At 39.2% G+C, this 19,331-nt stretch overlaps 2 protein-coding genes across 2 annotated transcripts; both read left to right on the plus strand.

Moving 5' to 3' along the window:
* The first annotated feature begins 247 nt into the window (after positions 1–247).
* Positions 248–2,054, plus strand: LOC5563663 (serine protease easter). The gene is made up of 5 exons (XM_001647820.3): positions 248–433; positions 492–658; positions 723–964; positions 1,299–1,594; positions 1,657–2,054. The coding sequence occupies exons 1-5, from the start codon at positions 352–354 to the stop codon at positions 1,959–1,961; spliced, it is 1,092 nt and encodes a 363-aa protein (XP_001647870.2). The 5' UTR covers positions 248–351; the 3' UTR covers positions 1,962–2,054.
* Positions 2,055–7,064: 5,010 nt separating this feature from the next.
* LOC5563614 (transmembrane protease serine 9) lies at positions 7,065–18,850 on the plus strand. Its single transcript, XM_021848750.1, has 4 exons — positions 7,065–8,054; positions 17,041–17,302; positions 17,369–17,562; positions 18,301–18,850. The coding sequence occupies exons 1-4, from the start codon at positions 7,142–7,144 to the stop codon at positions 18,699–18,701; spliced, it is 1,770 nt and encodes a 589-aa protein (XP_021704442.1). The 5' UTR covers positions 7,065–7,141; the 3' UTR covers positions 18,702–18,850.
* Positions 18,851–19,331: the final 481 nt, after the last annotated feature.

Genomic DNA, 19,331 nt, shown 5'->3' on the forward strand with positions numbered 1-19,331 from the left:
CTAGAAGCTTCTGCAGGATTTGCGACTATGTATGTTTATTGAATTTAATGGGGATCGGTCCACGCTCTGCCCGCTCCCCAAATTCGACAAACGAGTTTAAATGTAAAAAATCCCCTCAACTGCATGTACAATGAGCAAAGCTTTCTTGGTAGTGCCGAACTTGCTATAACGGTGTGCCTCCCGCAAAGGTAATCTTCGTTTTTTGACCACCCTATTGAAAAGCATGACTATCGTTGATTCATTATAATTTTCTGTTCGCAGTAATGGTTTAGAACTGATACCATCCGGGTGTCTGTCTTATTTGTAACCATAATCACGGTGTTTCTATTAGGTTACATCAACAGTTTTCAAATGGGAACTACGATGCAACGGACACTTCTAGCGTGTATACTTATCATTGTTACGCTATCGATATCGCCTGGACATGCTTTGAGTAAGTACTTTAGTAATTCAATGCAGGAAAAAGTTCCTCAAAATTACCAATCCCTTAGACGAAAACGATCCATGTATAGATCCGGATGGGGAAGCTGGTCACTGCATCTATCTACGTGAGTGTGATCCATTGGTGAAAATCTTGCAGAAAGGAAATTACTCACCCCAAGAAAGAAATTTCATTATGCGAAGTCGATGTGGCCTGACTGTTGAGAGGAAAAATTTGGTGAGTGTGAAACGTAGATAGTGATCAAAAGGTGAATTGAGATTTGAATGTTCACAACCAATAGGTATGCTGCAAGGGCACGGTTGACGAAGGACTTCCCGAGCCCCCAAAGTGTGGCGTGAATTTTTCGAACCGTATACACGGAGGTCAGCAAACGGAAATGGACGAATTTCCGTGGACTGCGTTGATCCACTACCGGAAGCCCAGTGGTCAAACCGGGTTCCACTGTGGTGGATCGCTGATCAACTCCCGATACGTGATAACGGCGGCGCACTGTATTCAGGCCATTCCCCGCAACTGGAATGTGTAAGATATTTCCTGGCATTTCTCGCATAACTTTTCAAAAGGACCTATGTTACAATGAGAGATTCTTTACCCTCTCGCTTTTTTTCGATTGTAACAGTGCAATACTAAAGCTTTTGGGAGATTTTCACTATAAATCGAGAGACAATGTCTTTGGTTAGTGTAATTAAGATCTTGTCTTTCAAATATCAAGAAAAGAAAAACGACTGACTTTAGCTATATTTTCTTTTTAAAATATAAGCTTTTTAAAGGCTTGCATTAAATAAGTGAGCGAGTCGCTAGAAAGAGCTCTGATATCAAGTTAAAAATCGTTAATCGCTTTTGACCGTCATTGTAGGATTGGCGTCCGCTTGGGCGAGTGGGATCTGAGCAGGGAACGTGACTGTGATAGCGATAATGTGACCTGTACGGATGCACCGGTTGATATGGGTGTCGAGCAGATAGTCGTTCATGAAGAGTACGATCCGCAGAGTAAGGCACAGCACAACGACATAGCGTTGATTCGGTTCACAAGGGATGTGCACATGTCGATGTACATTTCTCCGATTTGTTTGCCACTCAAAGAGCCTCAACGATCGCGCAATCATGTTGGTTCAAACGGATATGCTGCCGGTTGGGGAAATACGGAGAGTGGTCAGTTTTATTCGATGTAAATCATATTAGATTATGAATCAATCCGAAAATTTCATTCACAGGTAGTGCTAGCACGGTAAAACTGAAGGTTCAACTGGAAGTCAAAGACTTCCGGGAGTGTGCTGGAAGCTATCAACGAGCTGGGATAAATCTACTGGATACGCAACTATGTGCCGGTGGAGTGAAGGGTCAGGATACATGTAGTGGCGATTCAGGGGGACCATTCACGAAGCTGGACCGATCGAGCAACTACCTTCTCGGAATTGTAAGCTTCGGTCCGACCAAATGTGGAACGGCTGGTGTTCCGGGGATTTACACCAATGTGGCCAAATATGTGGACTGGATCAGGAAGAACGTTAGACCATGAGGATGTTTGATGAAATTTGGATTAGGATCTAGTCGAATCACCTAATAAGCTGCTAAATTCATGTGAAAAAAATTTATAAACACTAAAAATACACGTTATAGATATTTTCTTCGGTTCTACTTACAAAAATGTCCATGTTTTCGTACTAACTGAGTAAATTAATTTCGATGCCTCCAAGAATGCACACAAATTCGAAGCACATACGTACAGCACATTCTTCCATATCAGTAAACCTGGTGATCACTACAACAGACAGATTTACAAATCGAACATCTTCTTCTTCTTTCTGGCGTTACGTCCCCACTGGGACAGAGCCTGCTTCTCAGCTTAGTGTTCTTATGAGCACTTCCACAGTTATTAACTGAGAGCTTTCTATGCCAATGACCATTTTTTGCATGTGTATATCGTGTGGCAGGTACGATGATACTCTATGCCCTGGGAAGTCGAGAAAATTTCCAACCCGAAAAGATCCTAGAACGGTGGGATTCGAACCCACGACCCTCAGCCTGGTCTTGCTGAATAGCTATGCGTTTACCGCTACGGCTATCCGGGCCCCGCTCAACAAATCGAACATGTTATTTACTTATTTAGTTAGTGTAACATCAATTAATTTGATAAAACCTCGTTAACGATGTTACGCCAATTTACTCGGTCTATGGTTGTGTCCCTCCAACTTCGATTTTGGCCCACGCTCTCCAGATCTTGTTGCACCTAATCAAGCCACCTCGCTCGCTGTGCTCCCCGGATCCGTCGCGAACACCATCTTTGCATGGTTGTTGTCCAGTAGTCTTGCAACATGCCCTACCCAGTGCACTCTTCCGGCTTTCGCAACCTTCTGGATACTGTGTTCGCCGTAGAGCCTAGCGAGCTCGTGGTTCATTCTCCACCGCCACACACCGTTCTCCTGCACTCCGTCAAAGATCGTCCTAAGGACCCTTCGTTCGAACACTCCAAGTGCTTGCTGGTCCTCTTCCAGCATGGTCCATGCTTCATGTCCATAGAGGACTACCGGTCTATAACTCCCCGAGACTCCCTTGGGAACCCCTGGAGAGCTCATGGCTTCCAACCACTCCCGGTAAACTAGCTCAGTAACATGAGACCCCTGAACTGTGTCGCAGGGTCGGCATGTTACTGGGTAATCGGAGGGGCTTCGTGAACAAAGTATGAAAACTACTAATATTCACATTTTTAAACATTTATTTGTCCCTTATGTGGCGTGTGGGTGTGGGTATGAACATTTGTGTGGCGTGTAAGCGAGACTTTTTTTTTGGATTTCTGGTACTCACTGCTGCAGCTTGGTACCTCTCCTTCATCGCGTTGGCCCACACGGCTGCTCCTGCACTACCGTGTGGCCAGAAACTCGGAGCGAGGCTGCTCGGGGATGGTGAGATGGCGGATCGTGCTTCCAGCAGGCGGAGCTGGTGATATTGTTGTGGGCAGGCGTCTTCCTTCTTTGACGTGATCGGCACGGCCCAGGACGAGACCGGAATGACCGTGCCGAGAAGGGAACCTCTTTTGTGATTAGGGCCGAAGGCCCGAGGTATTCGTCCGTGATCGGACGAAGGCAAGTCCTTTGCTATTAGGCTCGGAAGCCATTTTGACTTCCGAGCCGCCGTGTGCTGACCGTTTCAATAAACGGATACGAGGTCCTGAACGGAGGCAGCTCCCTTTTCCAACACCTTTACAGGGGGGGGGGGTTTACACTTGCACTGCGCTTCTACCGATCTTATGGTCTTCACACACGGACACCTGAATAAAATCTCCCAAATCTTCTATTTTAGAAGATGGCAGTGCCCAGCAAATTTAATCTTTGTTTTCTTTATCGGCTTTCGTGCTAGCACCATTTTTGTGTGAGATTTGAGATTTTTGTTCAGGAACGACAGTGGATTTATTTGCAGCGGTACGGACTCTCGCTATAATGTAGCCTTCTGTGTTTTATAATTAAAAACGTGAATTTTCACAAAACATCATATCATACAAACATAAAAATCTAAAAGTTGGAACCAACCGGTTACAGGTCTTATAAGCGTTGGTGCGGGGGTGAATTTTTCTCGATCGCAACTTCTTCTGGAGCCCATAGTAGGCGCGACTTCTACTGATGATGCGTCTCCGTATTGCACGACTAACGTTTTTATCAGCCATTAACAAGGATCCGAGGTAGACTCATCAACCACCTCAAAAGTATCCCCGTCTATCGTAACACTGTTTCCTAGGCGGGTTCTGTCGCGTTCGGTTCCGCCTATCAGCATCTTCTTCTTCTTTCTGGCGTTACGTCCCAACTGGGACAAAGCTTGCTGCTCAGATTAGTGTTCTTATGAACACTTCCACAGTTATTAACTGAGAGCTTTCTTTGCCAATTGACCATTTTTGCATGTGTATATCGTGTGGCAGGTACGAAGATACTCTATGCCCTGGGAATCGAGAAAATTTCCTTTACGAAAAGATCCTCGACCAGTGGGATTCAAACCCACGACCCTCAGCATTGTCATGCTGAATAGCTGCGCGTTTACCGCTACGGCTATCTGGGCCCCAGCATCAGCCGTACCTATCAGCATGTACTTTGTTTTTGACGCATTCACCACCAGGTCGACCTTTGTCGCTTCACGTGTCAGGCGGGTATACAGGTCTGCCACCGTTCCAAATGTTCTGCCGACAATATCCATATCATCCGCGAAGCAAACAAATTGGCTGGGTCTTGTAAAAATCGTACCTCGGTTATTGAACCCGGCTCTCCGCATTACAACTTCTAGCGCGATTAAAACAGCAGGCACGAAAGTCCATCACCCTGTCGAAGTCCCCGGCGGGATTCGAACGAACTGGAATGTTCGCCCGAAATCTTCACGCTATTCTGCACACCGTCCATCGTTGCTCTTATTAGTCTTGTGAGCTTCCCGGGAAAGCTGTACTCGTCCATGATTTTCCATAGCTCTTTGCGGTAGATGCTATCATAAGCCGCTTTGAAATCGATGAACAGGTGATGCGTTGGGACTTGAAATCAATTCTCTTATGACTTGACACAAAAACATTATCTTCTGATTGCCTGTAGAACAATAGGAGTGTCACCAAAATAGTTCAACTATTAAAAGACGTATATTTTATATGTTTCTCAGTGTATTGAAGATTATGCACTACAATCTTCAAATAAGGAAGTATTAAAAGGCTCAACTGTTACCAATGCATGCTTTGTTGCCTGATTCCAATCAATAAATTAGTCATGTTCGTTTTTTCTGCGAATTTAAATCGTGAATAATAAATACACCGCAATTGAATATGGTTTTCTGGCAACCTGGTTCTGTAATAAAAAGTGATTGCCGAGGAAATCAAAGCGCATTAATTTTAATTTGTGAGTTAAAGCATAAAAATTAAGTATTTTCGAGTGCTTTATATACAAATCAAAAGTTCAATAGTGCATAAGTGATCGGTGCGTAGCTTTTGTGAAAAAAATGGCATTGGAGCGGAGAATTGGACCTTTTAAGGTGAGTTTTTGTAAGCTGTTCTTGTACTGTTTTATTCGGCAGCTCACGAATGACGATCATTTCGTAAGCATTTATTTCATTTAATGATAAAACCCATGTTATATAATATTTTTGTGTAAGATGTGATTTACATGGAAGATTATAGTCCAAGGAATATGTTGAGTACATTGAAATTTTACTCTTGTTCCGTAGATAAATTTAAACAAGGACGATAAGTAAGTGCTGCCGAAAATACCCTCAGGGTGCCGAAGCCCTACATAATGAACATATTACAAACACTAACTTTCTCCGGTGCGTGATTAAAACTTGCCTAAATGGACTCTGATAAATATCCCGTTAAATTAAAGGATATTCATGGTTTATCATGGCACTATCGACATTAACAACTACTTATGGTATATTTAAAATCCCAGAGGTAAGTGGTGAACACGCCAAGGGCGAAAAGCCACTCTAATAAAGATAAATAATAATAATATAAAATCCCAGAGGGTTTAATCTACCACTACTTGCCACCAGAAATAATATATGACTCCCAATAGTGACTGATATTTGTACTTAAATTACTAGGATTGCTTACATTTTAGAACCCTTATGTCTTCGAAAAAAATATTCATTTTGATATTTTACATATTTTTAGTACAATGTTGCTACCTAAAACCTCATGTTTTCTAAACATTCGAGGAAAATGTTTTGGGGGGTCGTTCATAAAATACTTCCATATTTTGGAAACGTTACTAGATACAGACTAAGTGTCTTTGGCAAAGTTGTTTGTATTTAAATTATCTACAAGTTCATCAATGGCACCATATTTAAAGATCGTCATTTCAGAAATTTTAATTATACGGCGCAGCCTGCAACAAAGTTGCAAAATAATATATGCCAATATATGCGCTATAGAAAACTTTCGTCCGAAGACACCATTCCGGAAAAAAATACGTTTTAGAGTGCTACTGAATTGAGCTCACGATTTTGGTCTAACGAAATACTGTGCGGTGGGGTAAAACTTTATTTAAGACCATCAATTTCTAAACTGTTATAACTAAAATAAGTAAATGTTGTGACATAAGTTTATTTAGTGAAATTGTATCCAATATGTTGACGGTTCGCTTTATGGCATAATAACAGACTCTTGTCCCACATTACTGTAAGATGTGACGTTTTGTAAATTACGCGAAATGACACTGATCCATAGTATGTAATAAACTGATCTTAATATTTTCAACCAGCAAATTTGCGCATGTGTTCGTGACACCGCTCGGCGAGAGCTCAATGGTGAAGAGGAAAGGTGATCCATAATAGTGTTGTCAGCAACTGAAGGTCCAATAAAAAACATGAGGATTCGTGCACTCACATTATGTTTTTGTTTTGTATATTGTTTATTTTGAAATTAATAGGTTAGATTTTACAATATTTGATCCATAGCTTAGTAGTAAATTTAATTTAAATGTTATCTTATAGACCAGCCAAATAATATCAAACATGCTCCCAACCATCAATTGAAGAGAATCTGAGATATAGAAAAATTAGACGAATCCGGCTGTTAACATCAAGCACCTGGCAGAAGAAATAAAATAAAGCTAACAACCAATCCAACCGTTCGTCAGTCGCAGCGAGCAACAGGTTTGTCTACTTTAGTGTCGTTCTAGAAGTGTACTTGAGTAGATGGTGATTTTTGTGGTTTCCCGAAAAAGCTTACAGTGAAGGATGTTTCGAAGCCAAACATCGCACTTATGCATTCTTGGGCTGATTATTTTCCTCCGAGTGCGCAGAACCCATCAGGAAAATCCGCTGCAATGCGGAATTCCGCAAATAAGTAAAACCGAGTTGATAGTGCAGGGTGAAGATACTGCACCGGGAGCCTGGCCTTGGCATGTCGCTATTTACCATAGAAAAGGTCGATCTGATAATTACGCCTGTGGTGGAACGCTTATCAGTGAACAGTTTGTGCTAACGGCAGCGCATTGCACCATCAATCCTCAAAATCGGTACCAATTGGCGAATAGTCGAATCTTTGTCCGACTTGGCGTTCACAATCTGAACGTTTTGAATACCCAATCCCTGCAGCAGCACGAAATTTACAAAATTCATAAACCGAACAATTTCACCGGTTTGGATTTCAGAAACGATATTGCCATTCTGGAGCTGAACACCTTGGCAAGATTCAACGATTATGTCCAACCAGCCTGTGTGAGTATCTCGGATAGTCTCACTGGACAACAGGGAACGGTAATCGGATGGGGAGTGACGGAAGACGATGTGATTTCACCGATATTGAAGAGCGCCGGAATGCCAGTTATCGACAGTATAACTTGTCTCACTAGTAATCGAGCTGTATTTGGCGAAACGCTGGATAGAGGCATATTCTGTGCCGGCTTCCTGAACGGAACCAACGTTTGCAATGGAGACAGTGGCGGTGGAATTTTCTTCCAAGTTGATAACGCATGGTATTTGGGCGGAATTGTATCCTACTCTCAAAAGCGGGACGATAACAGTAACCTTTGTCAAACTAACAGCTTTGGAGCGTTCACCAATGTTCGTGCATATTTGCCTTGGATTTCGTCGGTAACGAATCTTACGTTCCATAAGGTGGACGATATTTTAACGGAAGATGATTTACGTAATAACGCTTTTAAAAATGTTTCATTTACCTTTATTATATAAAAATAAGCCATCAACATTTTGAACGCCAGTTTGTTTATAAAGTTATTCCTATGGACCGGTCATTAAAAAAAGTTTGATGAAATTTATAGTTACTCTCTTTTAAAAATGTAACAATAGCATTCGTGTTTTTAACATGTACAGGCCTGAGTAAAGAAAAATAAAATAAAAGTCTCACCACTCAGCGTATACATAATGGATTCAAATAAGTTTGTGTCAGTATAAACTTACACATATCTTATTCCTAAAAGTGGCCAAAGAATCACGAGAACGTTTCTGTGGCCGCGTGAAAAGGGTGCTGTGCCCCTGGAGATGGGCAAATCTCAAGTCACATATAGTTTACGAAATCGGTCAGACCACCTTGTAATCGATTTAGAATCTTAAGACTAGTTTCGTTCTACTTCGTCGTAAGCGCTATTATTCGTCGTATCAAACTTAAAACGTTCCACTACGGCCGATATTCCAACTTACCTGCAATATAGATTCATTTTTCAAGTGTATTTTTGTGAAAGCTGTCATGGTTTGTACACTTGTACACCAGAAATGCAATAAAACTACTGTATATCGTTAAATAACTTCAGATCAATTATCCACTTCGCACTTTTCCACCAGTCACACCACTTTATGATACAAGTTTCAATGTGTGCGCGATGCTCGACGTAAAAATACGGTTCCTTTGATTGTGTTGTTTCCTCTGCACTGTGAGCAAATGCCATAGTTCTACGGTCAAAAGGAATTGTGTGCATATGTTTGGGCTGAATTTTGATGACGAACAATGATTTTTAAAGGAAATTAGTATATTCCATCATGCTGAAGGAATGGAAAGAGATTCCCGTGGATCTATATATTCTGGTAAAACATTTTATTATAGAGTTGATATGTTGTGTTTTGACCACTCAATATATCACAGAGAGCCGTAAGTTGTGAGACGAATCTGGAAAGTGATTGCGACAGAATTGAAAACGATACGACGGATTGAGAACGCAGCAAGATGCATTTTCTTAGCTTTATTTCCAACAAGAGATCAAGATTTATCAAAATATTTTTGTACAATGCTAAAGCCGTTTTGAGAAAGAATTGTTTGTCATCGGTTTGTATCAGCATCATTACACTACAATACTATTCTCACTAGCGCATCATCATGTGATCCTATCGAGAAACGACTCAATTGAATAATCATGTTTCCTACATTTGATTCACCCTACAAATGTTAATTTTCGGGTCCGAAGATGCCTCAAATTTACAGTCACCCCACGCAGTTGAATCACCCACAATTTATGAATCAGCTGACTTCAAAAGACAACATTTTTATCAAACTTGTCACAAAACATCACAGAATTATTTTTACTGATAAGAAATGTGTAAAAATAATTATGTGATGTTTTGTGACAAGTTTGATAATAATTTTGTCTTTTGAAATCAGCTGATTCATAAATTGTGGGTGATTCAACTGCGTGGGGTCACTGTACGATAAAGTGGCAAATTTGTATCTTAATATCTGTGCAATGCTTATGGGAACGCGTTTTAGTGAACTATTATATTTAATCTCTACTTTTCGAAAATTGAAACGGTTTATTATCCAACATATCTATAGCCGGTTCTTCAAGGCATTAAGCCCGAGTGGCCATCTCCGGTACATTATAAATGGTGCAAAACTTTTCATTTATAATGTTGAATATCAGATCTTAATGGTTCATACAAATTAGAATTACCATTGCAAATAAATTAGGATAATTAGGCATGTCCCAACAAATTAAATAATTACAAATAAAACATAAAATATTATGACGAAGAGATAGAGGGCTGTACACAAAAGTTTCCATAATTATCTCCATAATTTGATCTAGGATACTCGATTGGAAGGATTTTAAGTGTGATTTTATGGCTTTCTCAGTTTAGGAAAATCAAAACGGAAAGGGCAAAACAAAACTTTCCGTTTTGATTTCCCTAGACTGAGAAAGCCCCAAAATCACAGTTTATCTCCATAATCATATACAGTATGTATGTATGTAGGTAGGGGAGTCGGATCCCATTCTTGGCACTTTTGATTCACTTCGGCAGTGGGGTTTTGATCGCTACAGAGCTGATAATTGGTCACAATATGCGTCGTACTAAAGCGTTTCTTATTACAAAGTTTCAGACAATTCGGCCGATAACACACCCCCCCCCCCCCCGCTCCCATGCAAAAGTGAATCATGGAAGTGCCCAAGTAGCCTGCACCCTATATAAAATCCCAGAGTTGTCTGGTTGTCAGTAACGCTCTGGAATGTATCACGTGAAATGTTTCAAGCGAAAGGAACAATACAACTGCAGATTTGGTAACACTACAACAGCATTAAAAGGTTATAATTATTTGAAATTTGATAAAAAATTTGATAATTGCATGCTCAATAAAGGCATACATTTAGCCTATTTTGCAGCCAATAATAAACTAAAGTATTGCTGTCACGTAATGTTAATACGATGATATAATTTTTTGTCGAAATTAAAAGTTTCACATTCGTTTAACGTGTGACAGAAATAAGGGAAGTTATGAAAATTTTCGTAATCATCATATTCGGAAACACTACAAAAGCAATTACAGACAGGCTGCTCAATTAACCCCGGTCGCCCTAGTGTACTGAGTACACGCACTTTGCGAAAACTCGAAAAAAAAACTTTGAAAACCCCTTCAAATTGATCCAGGTGTTGGTTTTATTCCAAGATCTACTCTTCTTCTTTCTTGTAGAGAAGAAATATTTCGAAAATATCAACGAAAAGTATTCGAAAACTTCGTGTTTCTAACCTAAGTTTTTACGCGTGTACTCAGTACACCAGTGAGACCGCTCGTGTAACTTTTTTTTACCAGGCCCGTCACACGAGCGGTCGCATCGTGTACTGAGTACACGCGGAGCATTTTGATTATAAATCTAAAACTAGACAAGTTAATATTGATGTTTTCGGCAACTTTCTTCAGTTCAGCGGTACCAATTGGTCAGTGGACAAATGAAACTTTGAAAAAATTAAATGCAAAATCTCGAACACAAATATCTCAGGATCTAGATTTTTTAGCAAGATGGTGTCTTCGGCAAAGTTGTTCAGTAGATCAAGGACTAACGTGTTATAGGCTGCTTGTTTCGGAATTCTGCCACCAGTTGGCGCTAGTGAGCAAGTAATTTATCAAACACGGATATCTCAGGATCCTGATTACCTAGAAAGATGCGGTCTTCGACAAAGTTGTTTAACAGGTCAAGGACTATCATATTATAGGTCATCTAACTAGAAATTCTGCCTTCAGATGGTGCTAGTTAGCATGCAATATTTAAATCACGAATATTTCAGGATCCCGATTTTTTAGAAATATGGTGTTTCTGGCAAAGTTGTTCAGTAGTTCAAGGACTAAAGGACTAATACGTAATGATCTATTTAATCCTGAATTTTTTCACCAGATGGCGCAAGTGAGTATGACATATTTTGAACATACAGTCAGTGATATAAGTTAGTAACCAAATGCTGTTTTTTCATACAAAATGCCCAAGTTTGGGGGGCTGTATCTCAGCTTCTGGTAGTCCGAATTTGCTGAAATTTGGATGACGAACTACAAATAACTTGAAGTTTTGCTTGTAAGGGAATTATTACATTGCAGTCATTTTACGCAGAGTTTCAGAGGGTTGTTCAAAGACAAAAGTAAGTAACCGAGAAACTTTTTAATATAATTCGAAAACGGTAAGTCGTGGAAAGTTAGTGTGTTCTGCAAATTTGTGTGACTTCTGAAATTGAACAACTTTGTGGAACAGACCAACTTTCCATGACTTACCGTTTTCGAATTAAATTAAAAAGTCTCTCGGTTACTTACTTTTGTCTTTGAACAACCCTCTGAAACTCTGTTTAAATGGACTGCAATGTAATAATTCCCTTACAGGCAAAATTTCAAGTTATTTGTAGTTCGTCATCGAAATTTCAGCCAATTCGGACTACCAGAAGCTGAGATACAGCACCCCAAATTGACTGTAGATATCTCAGGATTCTGATTACCTAAAAAGTTGACGTCAACAAAAGTGTTGAGTACGTCAAGGTCTAGCATGTGATAGACCACCCAACTTGAAATTCTACTACTAGATGGCACTTGTGAGCATGCTGTATTTTGATCGTGGCAATCTTAGGATAGCGATATTTTAGCAAGATGGTGTCTTCGGCAAAGCTGTAAATTAGATCAAGGACTACACATGTGATGTGCCGTTTGATTCGCAATTCTTCCACAACATGGTGCTAGTGATTAATAGAACGGTCCAAAATTGAAAAAAAGTTCGAAAATCTAATCTCCCATATATTTGTAACTATTAAAATAGTGTCTGTGAAATTTTCAGTTTTCTAGGTGGTTATTAGAGACTATGTAGGTTTATATGCAAGTTACTATGGAGGAATAAAAAACAAATGTTCCAAACACGTTAGTACTAGATTGTAAGTACAAACTTATCATCACATAATAAAAACTCATTCTTCAAACTAAAATAATGTAATTTGCTGAAGAGATGAATTCATTCCAAGGGATAGGTGAAGAGATATTCATGAGTTTGTTTGCTTTTATTTAGCTTCATATGGGATTATAGCCCTGTAAACATAAATAAAAAAATCCCAAACAATTTGCCTCAAAAGGGATTTGTTTCTTCAGCAATATCCTTCATAATGGTTTGAAGAATGAGTTTTTACTATGGGATGATAAATTTGTAATGTATTGTAAGTGTTACATTACTAACGTGTCTGGAAAATTTCTCAAAAATTTTCCATAGTAATTTCCATATAAACCTACATTGTCTTTGGGTCACCTTTAAATCACCACCGAAAAAGCTAAAAACAGAACACTATTTTTATGGTAAGGATGATAAGGAAGATGTGGGAGATGGGATTTTCAAACATTTTTATATTTTGAATCGCCCTAGGATTGTGTATATATTTTTCGAAAGCAGATATTTCAGGATCCTGATTAGGAAAATAAAATTAGGTCAGAAAGACGGCGTCTTTGAAGAAGTTTTTCTGTATATCACGGGCCAACGTGTGAGGGGTAAAATATACTCAAAATTTGTCCACATTCAATTTAAAATGCAGTGGGATGCTAGATGTACTTCCATCAGGCTACGCTAGAGGTCCTAATTCAATTGTTTCTAATACAGAATCTCGAAAGGGAGGGAGCTTTTTAATTTGTTATGATATAGCATTAATTATGAACAAAGAATACAACGAAATCAATGTTGTAGGATGATTTTCTAAATGGTGTAGTAAAATACCTCAAAGTGAATGAAAACAGAATTTAGTAACGTACCATTTAATTCCACTAGAGTGTGTATCCTTTGACAGATACGCGTATTTCGATTGTAAGACCGTCTTTAGTATCGTGTACAAGACTCGACGATGACTCAACTCAAAAAGTGATTCTATAAAAAAAAACTTTGCCAAAGTGAATATGAGGACGAATTTTATAAAAATTGTTCATACTGGTGCAGCTGAAAAAGAAAGGAAAATAAATATAATTCTTATTGTGTTGCCTAAGCTATTCATCCAAGATTTCTCAGGGTTTTTGTAATAGAAGCCAGGAAGCAGTTGAATAATATTTGTTTCAAGAAAAATCCAACACAGTTTGTAAAGAAAACAGAAAATGCCATATTTTTAAATACAGTCAAACCTCCTTGAATCGATGTTCCAATTTCGAATCAAACGGATTATTAAATGTTAAACATACTTTGGCCCTGGACAGAATAAACAACTTTGTTGAAGACATCCTTATTACTTACTTATTTGGCTTTACATCAATTTTCTTGATAAAGCCTCGCCAACAATATTTTGCCAATTCACTCGGTTCGTGGCCGCTTCCACTATGGGCGGTTTCCATATAGACTGGCGGCCAAAAATATTTTTTCCATCTCATGTCGTATTTATGAGTTTTATGATACAAATTTTATGTTTTATATTCAAAAACAAGTTTTCGAGACTAACTTTTGAATAGGGCCTATAGCGAAATATTAAACTTTGTTACTTATAATGCATATAAGCCATTTATGCGATTAACGGTGTGCAAACCATTATATATATTAAAACTTACATAGAAATGATGATTTGAATGATTTAGCGAAATTCAGTTATTTTCTGAATTAGTTTTTAGCTGTTTTCAATAGAAAATGGTTAAACATATTGGAATAATTCAAAAAGCCTTATATTAAAAAAGTGCAAATTTGTGCAGCTAAATTCTTCACGATCCTTTAGTTTACATCTCAAAGTACCCTTGGAACTGAATTTAAGCCTGGGACAACTTGGGACAAAAAAGTACTCGATGTGTTAACTTTAAGCTTATTCGATTTTTTTAACCGCTTTAAAAAAAAACATCATGAAAGCCACTATTTTGAAGCTTTTTTTTATTTTTTTATTGCTTTTAGGAAGCCTTTTTTGTAAGCTTTCAAATGGTGTAAAAACATTTTACGTAAGTATTATAGAAAAAAAGTTATATTCATTTGAGTAAACCATAGTGTTTGTTAATAAAAACAAGTTTTTCTCTATAGGCTCAACTTTGGCACCTCATATCTGAGTTTGCAATGCAAATCATGCCCTAATATTTTGGGGATTTATTAGCAGACATGTTTGCAATGAAATGGGGAACAAGAATTGAAATTTGGGGCACATCACTTTTTTTATTATTGGCCACCTGATAAGCCATAGTGGCTTCTCTCCATCCTCGACTGCGACCCACGCTCACCTGGTCCTGGTGCACCTGGTCAATCCACCTAGCTCGCTGCGCCCCACGCCTTCTTGTTCCGACCGGATTCGTGGCGAACACCATCTTTACAGAGCTGTTGTCCGGCATTCTTGCAACATGCCCTGCCCAGCGTATCCTTTCAGTTTTAGCTACCTTCACGATACTGGGTTCGCCGTAGAGTTGAGCGAGTTCGTGGCTCATCCTTCGCTACCACACGCCGTTCTTCTGCACGCCTTCGAAGATCGTCCTTAGCACTCGGCGTTCGAAAACCCCAAGAGCATGCAAGTCCTCTTCGAGCATTGTCCACGTCTCATGCCCATAGAGGACAACCAGCACCATTAGCGTTTTGTACATCGTGCATTGAAGACATCATTTTCATGATTATGCAATCACGATCCTAGATATTTAAATTGAAAATACCGCATACTCAGTATAACCATCTAGCGGAAGAATTCCGAACCAGGTGAGGCCCATCACAAGTTTGTACTTGATTTACTGAACACATTTTTACATTTAGCCGAAAACTTCATCTTTGGAAGTAATCGGGATCCCCTCAGATATTAACAATTATAAATATGCATGCTCACTAGCGCCACTTGTTCGATGATTTTTAAAACTTGAGTTCCTTCGCACAACTTTGCCGAAGATGTAATATTTCTTAGTAATAAGGATATCTCAGGATCATTTTTTTTAGGAGTTAGGATCCAAAGATATCTGCGTTCGAAAAATTCCATGATCACTAGCACCGTTTTATGGAAGAATTCCTAATCCAACGGCACATCATATGTTTAGTCTTTGATGTACTAAACAGCTTTGCGAAGAGACCATCTTGCTATAATATCGCTATCCTAAGATTGCCGCGATCAATATACAGCATGCTCACTAGCGCCATTTGGTGGTAGAACTTCTAGTTGGGTGGCCTATCACATGCTAGACCTTGACCTACTCAACACTTTTGTCGAAGACGTCAACTTTCTAGGTAACCGGGATCCTGTGGCATCTGTGTTCGAAAAATGTCATGTTCACTTGCGCCATCTGGTGAAAGAATTCTGAATTAAATACACAGAAAAAAAAACGGTTTTCGTATCCGTGAACAGCAGACGTGAACTCGTCAACAAGCAAAAATACACAGTGAACTAGATCATGTTTTTGCGTAAACATGATGGTAGTTCATGGTGTATTTTTCACAGTTCACGTTTTCCAGAACTCTTTTTTGAGCGTGTAGATCATCACATATTAGTCCTTAACCTACTGAACAACATTGCCGAAAACACCATCTTTCTAAAAAATCGGGTTCCTGAGATATTCGTGATTGAAATATTGTATACTCACTAGCGCCATCTGATAGCAGAATTTCATGTTAGATGGCCTATAATATATGAGTGCATGACCTACTGAACAACTTTGTCCAAGACACCATTTTGCTAAAATATCTAGATCCTGAGATATTTGTGTTCGAGAAGTTGCATTGCAAAATGTCCACTTCATCGGTTCCCCCGGGGAACAATCCGATGGCCACTGGAAGTTGAGGATGCTTTCAAAGTTTCATTTGTCCACTGGGCAATTGGTACCGTTGAACTGAAGAAATTTGCCGAAGACATCAATACTCTATCTTGCCTAGCATTGGGCGTACATGATTTCGCGACTATAATTTTGATCGAGATTTGTTCTAAGTGTTACGTCTGTTTTTCTGTGGTTTAATATTCATCTTATTTCTGGCTGTAGTTTCCAACTGGGAAAGAGCCTAGTGTTCTAATGAGCACTTCCATAGTTATTATCTGAGAGCTCTCATAGTCAATTGACCATTTTTGCATGCGTATATCGCGTGGTAGGTACGAAGATACTCTATGCCCTGAAAAGCCGAGAAAATTTTTTATAACGAAAAGATCCTGGACCGGTGAGGGTGGAACCCACGACCCTCAGCTTGGTCTTGTTGAATGGCTGTGCTTACACCGCTATGACTATCTGGGCCATATTTATTATTATAACAAGTATTAAAATGTATCTTTTATATATTAAAAATTAATGATTTCGAGGGTTATTTTTTCACAAGGGTGTAACTCAATACTTTTTTTTGGAAATATTAATCCTGAGATATTGGAAAACTATACAAACCAATAGGCATTTCAAGTTTTGATGGCTATTTTTTATAACAACGGTAAAACAAGCACCGTAAAAATATTAATCTGCTGTAATTGTAAGTAACTAATTCCATTTTCAGGTCCCGATTTCGGACGATGTGAAGCGAAAGAAGCGGACCCATCCACAGTATATCCTAACCTTCTGCCTCGGAATTGTGGATCTTATACTCCCAATCGAATTATCCGAGGAAGCAAAGCAGACGTCTTTGAGTTTGCGTGGATGGCAATCGTCAAATATAATGTGGACCCGGGCAAGGAATTTGACAACTTCTGCACAGGGACTCTCATAAACAAACGTTACGTACTCACGTCGGCTCATTGCGTCAAGTCCAGCAAAATGCCGTGAGTATATTCTGGTACTTTTTTCGATTTAAGGATCTGTCATTTGTTGCTTCGTGTAATTTTCAGCATTAAGGTGAGATTGGGTGAGCATACCATCGGAGAGGACAGAGACTGCAATGGCGAGGGCGCAGACAAGGAATGTGCTCCGCCAGTTCGTGACTACGGAATCGAATGTATCATCAGACATCAGAAATACAGTCCACGATCGAGGCTTCACAATATCGCGCTGATCCGACTCGATAGGGATGTTCAATTTGACGGTAGATTACGAACAGTAAATGAATAGGTACCGTAAAACGGGGTAACTTTGATAGTTTTATCGAAGAAAACTTAAATATTTATGCATGCTGTTTCAAAGATTTATAATTTATATTTTTAAAACAAGTACTGGCATCCTAACTATCGATTACAGTTGAAAGATTGCCAAAAGATTCATTCTGAATGGATATATAATTTTGAATATAATCGAAAGTCGGTTTTCTGCTTTGGGGTAACTTTGATAATGGAGTACAAATCGAACAAAATTGAATGAATTATGGAACATTTATAGGGTGTTGCATACCTTTAGGCGTTTAACGCTATATGGAAATTTCTGACTTAGATTACAAAAATGGTCCCAGTTTATACAAATTGTAGTCGCTAAGAGATTTGAGACCGAATTTATGTTCTACTATAACTAGGCTGTCAAGGATAAGTGACGAACTTATTAAGACTTCATCAAATAGTGATCGTAGAACTGATTGTTTGTGAGCGTTTCAGAAATGCTAAAATCTTAAAAAAATTTAATATTTGCATATAAATCCTCAAATGTACTTGATTCCAACAAAAATAGCTTTGACATGAAGTGTCATACTAATACTCTTTACTTTTGCATTAGTTTTGCTTAGCTGATTAACAGAAACTTTGTTATTTTGTTTAGTATGTTCTGGGTCTCGCATTATCAAAGTTACCCCGTTTTACGGTATTCAAGATTTATGAGGAACTATTTCAAATTTCAGATCACATTCAACCAATTTGCCTACCGGTCACGGAGTCACTGATGTCGCATAGCCCTGAGAAGTACATCGTATCCGGTTGGGGTGTCACGGAACAGGACCGACATTCTAAGGTATTGCTGAAAGCCGTTGTCATACCAGCCGAACGGTCCAGCTGTCAGAGCTGGATGGATGTAGCTGGTTGGAAGCTGGATGCGAGTCAGCTATGCGTAGGGGAAGTGGATGGTGCAGATGCATGTCGTGGAGATGGCGGAGGGCCTTTGGGCTATAGTGCCCGGTTCAATGGACTCCGTTTTGTGCAGTTCGGAATTGTATCGTATGGATCCGGTTGCGGAGTTCTGCCATCGATCTACACTAACGTGGCATACTACATGCCCTGGATAAGAGCAAATATGAAGCCCTAACGTGAACATGTAAAACTGTAGGATGAACTAGATATGGGGGATAATAGACTATCCATCGATGTTACGAAAATGATGTTACATTGGTTTTACAATGGTAGGGAATCATGATTGCGGGAAAACCTAATAAAAATATGAAAACAGTTCCAAAATTTATTTCAAATTTATTTACACTACATTTCAATTCAATTTGCAGTTCATTTTTTATTTTGTTCAAGTCATGTCCAGTTTTTTTCCAATAATTTTCAATTTCATTGCATTGCTACTCTATTTACGTTTTAGCTTAGTGTGCTGCAACCACCTGGAATGTCCTTCCGACACTGTCCACGTTTCATAACACTTTCTAGCGAAAAATTGGATTGAAGGCAGGAGAGACCATCGCCTTGTCGATGTCATTTGCGTGTTTGAAACCCGATATAGTCATCTTTGCCTTGATCAGTCTAGTCAGCTTCCTGGGAAAACCATGCTCGTCCATAATTTTCCATAGTTCTTTGCGGTCAATGGTAGCATAGGCCACTTTGAAATTGATGAACAGGTAGTGCGTAGGAACTTGATATTCGCGACACTTTTGGAGAATCATCTGCAACATGAAGATTTGGTCCGTCTATGAAACCGGCTTGATAACTTCCCATA

Source organism: Aedes aegypti, chromosome 3, assembly GCF_002204515.2.
Source record: "Aedes aegypti strain LVP_AGWG chromosome 3, AaegL5.0 Primary Assembly, whole genome shotgun sequence".
NCBI classification, from domain to species: Eukaryota; Metazoa; Arthropoda; class Insecta; order Diptera; family Culicidae; genus Aedes; species Aedes aegypti.